Source organism: Nematolebias whitei, chromosome 14, assembly GCF_014905685.2.
Source record: "Nematolebias whitei isolate Nwh7 chromosome 14, NemWhi1, whole genome shotgun sequence".
Lineage (NCBI taxonomy): Eukaryota > Metazoa > Chordata > Actinopteri > Cyprinodontiformes > Rivulidae > Nematolebias > Nematolebias whitei.
The window spans coordinates 44790310-44797862 of NC_056511.1; the positions used below are offsets into that span (position 1 = coordinate 44790310).

The window sequence follows — 7553 nt, forward strand, 5'->3', positions numbered from 1 at the left end:
ATATTTGTCTATTTATATGTTTAATTATTATTTTTTCATAAACAGTAGCTTTAGCTGAGCACCTTGAATACAAATTAAGAATATATTTAGGTGGGCTTGTGAAAACAAAAACAAGAAATATGTCTAAATGAACACTTCTTATTGTGCTGTGCTGAACTTGAAACTGAAAGTTTGATATTTCTAAAAGAGTCTGAAACTTCTTTCTAATGTAGAAGGAAAAATATGTGGTTGCTCTTTGCCCTAACTGGCCTTTCTGTCTCTTCACAGAGCCAAACAACCAGTGCTACCATGAGCTGAAGGAGACAGCACCATCGGGTCATTATCATACCTTCAATGGACTGAATCAGTGTGATAACACTCGGGGGTAGTGAGGGGTGGTCATCATTTGGGTCTCTGTGGTCTGAACACAAAACAGGCCTCTTAGAATTACAAGGCAAATGGTTCTGACTAGAAATGTTAATTGCTATGGATTGTGATCATTTTTGTTGCCTGGCATCTGGACCTGCCAGAGAGCTTTCTTATTTTTCAGTACAACCTGGTGTATTTTGGGGAAGAAAAATATGAAAAGACAGATTTCAAAAAGAATGTCTGCTATGTTTTTATTTTATTTTATGTTTTTATTTGGGGTGGGGGGTACAACATTTGTCAGCATGATAACATTTGTGTTTGAGGAAAAAAACATTATTTTTACACAGTTTGTAGCTTATATCACAAAATCAAAAATCTGTTCAGCAATAGAGTCCAGTGTCAGTAACAGACTGTAAGATTACGTAACACATTTGAATCTTTACTACTTTTTATATAATTGCTTATTTGTTATAATTTTCCATACTCCTGTTTGGTCAATACCCTTTGCTTTCCTAAAAAATAAAAATACAACTTTTAGTATTTGTTGTTAACAAATAAACACGATTGATGTTTGCAAGAGGTTAGAGGGGCAGCATCTTCTAGCTTTATTCTGGCAGAGTTTGAAAGAGTGGTTCCAGAGTGGCACCCGGGGCAGAGTCTGACTGCAGGTGTACCTTGTAAAATTAAAGTAAATATATTTTGCTGATGAATAGAGTGACATTAGTGATGTGCAAAAGCAGAAACGTGTATTATGAATGTAGGAATGATCAGACATAACAAATTTGGAATAGCAGTGTCATCCATTCATCCATTATCTTGTTCTGAAGTCGGGTCGCATGGGCAGCAGTTTGAGCAAGGAGGCCCAGACATCTCTTTCCACAGCCACCTCTTCCAGCTCTTCTGGGAGGACTCCAGTGTGTTCCCAGGCCAACCGAGAGACGTAGTCTCTCCAGCATGTCCTGGGTCTTCTCCAGGTCTTCTCCAAGTCAGACATGCCTGATGCACCTCCCTAGGGAGGTGCCCAGGGAGAATCCTTACCAGATGCCCGAACCACCTCAACTGGCTTCTCTCAATGTGGAGGAGCAGCGGTTCTACTCCGAGTCTCACCCAGATAACTGAACTTCTTACCCTATCTCGTGAACAAAACCCCAAGATACTTTAACTCCTCCACTTGAGGCAGAACCTCACCCTCAACCTGAAGAGAGCAATTCACCCTTTTCTGGTTGAGGATCATGGCCTCAGATTTGGAGGTGCTGATTGTCATCCCAGCCACTTCACACTCAGCTGAGAACCATTCCAGTGAGAGCTGAAGATCATGGCATGATGACATCATCTATGAAGAGCAGAGATGGAATCCTGACGCCACCAAACTTGAATCCCTCCGCCCCTGGCTGCACTGAGAAAGTGTTCAAGTTATGATCAGAATATGTGACAATGGACAGCCCTGGCAGAGTCCAACTCCCACCCTGAAGGGGTCCCACTTAGTACCGGCAATGCGAACCAAACTCTTGCACCGCTTGTAAAGGGACTCAACAGCCCGAAACAACGGGGCCCCAATCACATACTCACAGAGCGCCCCCCACAGTGTCCCTCAAGGAACATAGTCGAATGCCTTCTCCAAGTCCACAAAACACATGTAGACTGGATGGGCAAACTCTCATGACCCCTCGAGGAACCTAGTGAGGGTAAAGAGCTGGTCCAGTGTTCCACGGCCAGGACGGAAACCGCATTGTTCCTCCTGGATATGAGGTTCGACTGACAATCTGACTCACTTCTCCAGTACCCCTGACTAGCTCTTACCAGGGAGGCTGAGGAGAGTGATGCCCCTGTAATTGGAGCACACCCTCCGGTCCCCATTTTTGAAGAGGGGAACCACCACCCCAGTCTGCCATTCCAATGGCACTGCCCCTGATGTTCCCACAATGTTACAAAGGTGTGTCAACCAAGACAGTCCCACGACATCTAGAGCCTTAAGGAAATCAGGGCAAATTTAATTTACCCCCAGAGCTCGGTCGCCACGGATCTTTTTAACTACCTCAGCAACCTCAGCCATGGTTACGGACAGACCAACCCCGAAGTCCACCGATTTAGCTTCCTCCATGGAAGACATGCCAGTGGGATTGAAAGGGTCCGAGAAGTATTCCTTCTACCTCCCAATGACATTACTGGTTGAAGTCAACAGCACCCCACCTTCACTGAACACAGTTAGTAAAGTGCTGCTTTCCTCTCCTCAGCCGCCTGATTGTTTGCCAGAATCTCCTCGGAGCTGACCGAGAATCATCATCCAGGACCTTACCGAACTCCTCCCACATCCACGCTTTTGCCTCAGCAACAGCCAAGGCTGCAGACTGCTTGGCCCTCTGGTACTCCTCAGCTGCTGCCTGTGCGGAGTCCCACCAGCCAATAAGAACCAATAGCACTCCTCCTTCAGCTTGACAGCCTCCCTAACCCAGGGTGTCCAGCTAGTTCGAGGATGGCCACCACGAGAATCACCGACAACCTTGCGGCCACAGCTCAAGGTAGCCACTTCATCAATTGAGTCACGGAACATGACCCACCCCAGACTCAATATTATTCGCTTCAGCTGGGATGTGGCTCAATGAGATTTACCTGTCTAAATAAAGGTTGAATGAATGTGGTTAAAGCTGTCCCAGAGGTTTGAGTTGAAGATCTTTCTGATGGGTTCTTCTGCCATGTGTTCCCAGCAAACCTTCACTACATGCTTGCATCTACCAGGTCTGTCTGGCATCTTCATCCATCATCTGATCCAACTCACTACCAGGTGGTGATCATTTGACAACTCAACTCCTCTCTTTATCCAAGTGTCCAAAACAAATGGCCGCAAATCAGATGGCATGACTACAAAGTCCATCATTGATCTACAGCCTAGGGTGTCCTGCTGCCAAGTGCACTTAGGGACACCCTTATGTTGGAACATTGTGTTTGTGCTGGACAAACTATGACTTGCACAGAAGTTCAACAACAGAACACTGACTCATGTTCAGATCAGAGTGGCCGTTCCTTCCAATCACGCCCCTCCAAATCACACTGTTATTATCCATGTGGGTGTTGAAGTCCCCCAGCAGAATAAACAAGTCCTCAGCTGGTGCACCTTCTAGCACCCCCACCAAGGACTCCAAGAAGGTCGGATACTCTGAACTGCTCTTTGGCGCATAGGCACAAACTGTCAGAGCTCGTCACCCCATCCGAAGGTGCATGGATTCTACCCTCTCATCTATCTAATATCCGTGTCATGATTTACACTTAACAGTTTTCAGCAATGATTAAAAAAGTCCATTTATAAAGTTGTCAGTTTCAATTCAGTTTTTCTGACTGGACACTGTGCTAATGTTGGTCTGATGAAGACATTGTCTTTATTGACAACTAAAGACAGCAAAAATTCTAACCACTTGTATTCTCATTGTAAAGCTGCAGTTGATTTGTTAGGGAACCATTAATGAAGACATCAGTTGTTCATCTAACATCAGTTGTTCATCTCTGAGATGCCAAAGGGTCCTTACATCTGGAACAGTATGACATGCAAGATGGACATCAGGCTGCATGTGAATGTCATTTATTAGTTTTGTTTGTATAGAACACAAAAATCTGTGTTACATATTTGTGAATAAATAAATAATTTTGTAGGAGTAGACTATCAAATGGATAATTTGTGAATTATTACTAATCCACCATTTATCAAACCTCAGGGCATCACTCCCATAAAAAGAGAAAACTATAAGTCTATGTTTTTGTAGGTTTATCAGTCTCAATAAATCACCCCAAATCATGAGTTCTTTTCTTCAGAGTAATATCATTATTATATCAAAATTCATACAACTGAATGAAGTTTGGCACTGTTTATGTGATGTTTATTGGCAGATAGTATTAAAGTAAAAATTTGTGACAATTATGGATAGTAAAAAATGTAATATTGAAATAAAACAAACATATATAGATAGAACAAAGTATGACTTCGCAGAAAAATTAAAGTTCAGTCTATTAAACATTGAGGGTCAGGTTGAACTGAATCTAATAAAAAGTATAAGATGGAAAGTTCTAAAGTTGAAACTTGTCAAAGGTTTGCTGAACTGGACTCCTGTTTATTTCTGGAAGGCACCATGGTCACCAGTGAGGAAGTATTTGTCCTACCGAGTCGTAGATCTGTTCAGCTCCTATGGTAGATAAGAGGCAGGTGAGTGGCCAGGACAAGTAGGTGATCTCAAAAGTAAAGATCTCCTGAGGTTACCTGTTGGCTGTTAGGACACGGGCGTCTCTCTCCACGGCTGGTTCAGGCAGTAATCTGGATCTCAGTTCTTCAACAGGTGGGTGGTCAGGCTCAAGACTTCTGATGAAGAAGTCGATGATGAAGATGAATATAACAAAAATCTGTCTCTCGTTGTAACTTTAAATTTTTGTCCAAACTCACAAAACTCATTTTTCTCTGTGAGTCAGTTTCGGGTGTTTGTATTTGATCAAAATTATCTGTTAAATTCAATTCTACAAGGTGTTTTAGAAACAACACGGTGCTTGGATGAGCTAAACTTGTTTATATTTAGAACCAAACTAAGAGTAAATATACTGTGAAAAATGTAATTCAGTAATGAAATGTGAAAATAAATACTTTGTAGTATTTAATGACTACAAGAGCTGAAATCCTGTAAGTATAATAAATTTGAATTGCTGAGTAATGCATCAGAAAGCAGTGACTTAGATCAGGGGTTCCCAAACTTTTCCATGAGTCCCCCCCCCCCACCCCCACTCCCAAACAGCTTACCGTCTGGCCGAGGCCCCCCTCGCAAACCACAAACACTGCTACAAAATATGTAAAGAAAAATCAACTTTTATAAGGTTTTTACTTTTATTCACTATATTCAATTATTACAGCTGCTGAGCATAAAATGTTTGGTCCAGATGAAATGATTTAACCTTCTTTTGTTATCTACCTGGATGACTGAGCCTACAAAAGTTATTAACATGTTTTAAACACTATTATGTATTATTAGAGGATATTTCCAATTCTCCATCTTTGCTCTGTGATGAGGGACATTAAGAAAGGGGCGCGTTCAAAACAAAACAGGGTTGCACTATTGCTTGTAGTTGACGCTTTGTCCCTGCAAAACTGAAAATTATGTTAAGGGCAAAAAATAATAGTGTATACATGCCTTTCCTGGACAAGCCCTTGATGTTTGCAGGCCGTAGATATGAGGTGCACCTCATGCGTAGATCTTATACTGGATTATCACTCCAGTGAGTTCTGGGTCTGAGTCTTCCTAATGGTTTGTACCTAGAAAACTTATGGTAAGACACACTCATGAGACATCCTAATTAGATGCCTGAACCACTTTCACTTGACTCTTTTTGATACAAAGGAGCATCAAAAATACTGTAGTTCTACTCCGAGCTCCCCCCCCACACACACACGCTAATGATAGTGATCCTTATCTTATCTCCTCGGCTCAGCTTCAGACAGGAACATTGCCCAAGGACAAGACTTCCAGATGCTTGATCTCCTACCTCTTAAGGCAGAGATTTACCCTGCCTAGAAGGGAGCCATCTATTCTCTGCTGAGCATCATCATCTCAAACTTCGATGAGCCGTCTCTTGGAGTATCTGCTTCATACTTAGCTACAAATTCCTTAGTGCAAGTTAAAGGTCATACTTTGAAGACGCCAAAAGAAGTACATCTGCAAAAAGCATAAATAAGATCCCGAGGTCCTCTAAGCAGACACTCCACAACTGTAGTTTGATACCTGGTCCACAATTGTACACTTTCTCCAGGCTCACAAAACACATGTAAACTGGAGAGCCAGACTCCTATGACTCCTACAAGATCTGTATAGATCTGGTCTACTGTTCCACCGCTAGGACAAAAGGCAAACGACCTTACTGTAGCATTTCTGCTGAATTTCAGCTGTTCGTGAATAAAGCAACAGCAGCCATTTTCCTGGAATCTAGGTTTATTCAAAATGACCATCTGCAGTTAATTATTTATTTATTTATTTTTTTACAACCCATCTTCACATTCGGCCCAAACTAATGCTTGTATACTTAGCATTTTGGAAGTAACGTTTCGTGCTCAATATGTTCAAATGCCTGTCACTGAAATAAATAACTCACAGTGCCAACTGGTGACCTAGAATAGAGGCTACAGCAGATTCAAAAAGCACATCATTACTGTTATTATTAGTAAAAGCAAACCTTTTTCACCATCTACATCAGAAAAACACTAACATTTCCAGAAATCTATTCACATGTAGGGTCTTTTGAAAGATAGATGGTGGGTAATTAGTATTATTTTAAGAAATGCCAGGTCTTTAACTGTTTAAAAGCTTTTTTATGCATGATCAAACATTCTGCTTTTTACAGCAGATGCATCTATTCCTGTACAGTATCAGTGTCTCCAAGTAATTTATCATGAATGCAGTTCATGTAGCCACTAAAGGTCCCTGTCTAACCCGAGAAATAGATGTATTGGGAAACATATCGTTCACATGAGAAGGGTACCTGAAAAGAGAGAAGGGAAGGGGGGGGGGATAAACCCCAATATGCTTGTTGTTGGTCTGGATGCTCTCAGCTCTCCTCCGTCTCACCCAGACGACAGGCAGAAACTGGAACACGGAGGGAGGGAGGACAAACAGCAGCGTCTTGACTGAGACTGAGCATCCATTTCACATAGAGGCGCTGGGGGGAGGGAGGGGGGTACAATCGCGACGCCTCTGTTTATCCGTGCAACTGGAGGAATAGAATTAGACGGCTCTAAATTAGATTTCCCTCCAAGTTGCGCAGTAACAGAAGGAGATAAACATCATTGCCACCATCATGGGGATGTACGCGTGGATGCCAGCACCCGGTAAATGCCTGCTGGTCCTCGGACTGAAACTGTTCTTCCTTGTACCTGCAGGAGTTCCAGCAAGGAGCGGAGACTCAGTGATGAAGGACAGCATCACTGTGAGACAAGGAGATAGAGCTGTTTTGAAGTAAGATTTTTTATTTGCTTTTTTCCTAGTATTATCTTCTCCGGAGCAGCTTGTGCTTCTCAGCACATGTCTGTCAGAACTGACTATTTAAGGTCACATTAATGTTGATGAGGTAGATGCTGGTGCTCAGGTTTTCCTGCATGTGTGCCAAAGGTATGTCCTTCAGTCTTATTGATCTGCTTGCTTACTGATGACATACATCTGATCGATATAGATGAAATGGAGATA

At 42.4% G+C, this 7553-nt stretch overlaps 1 protein-coding gene across 1 annotated transcript in view; it reads left to right on the plus strand.

The window, feature by feature from the left end:
• Window positions 1–368, plus strand: part of LOC119420337 (pannexin-3-like) — a 2161-nt gene extending 1793 nt beyond the window's left edge. The window contains exon 3 of the mRNA XM_037687723.1: window positions 268–368. Coding sequence (XP_037543651.1) covers window positions 268–368 — 101 coding nt within the window. The remainder of the gene's footprint in view (window positions 1–267) is intronic.
• Window positions 369–7553: the final 7185 nt, after the last annotated feature.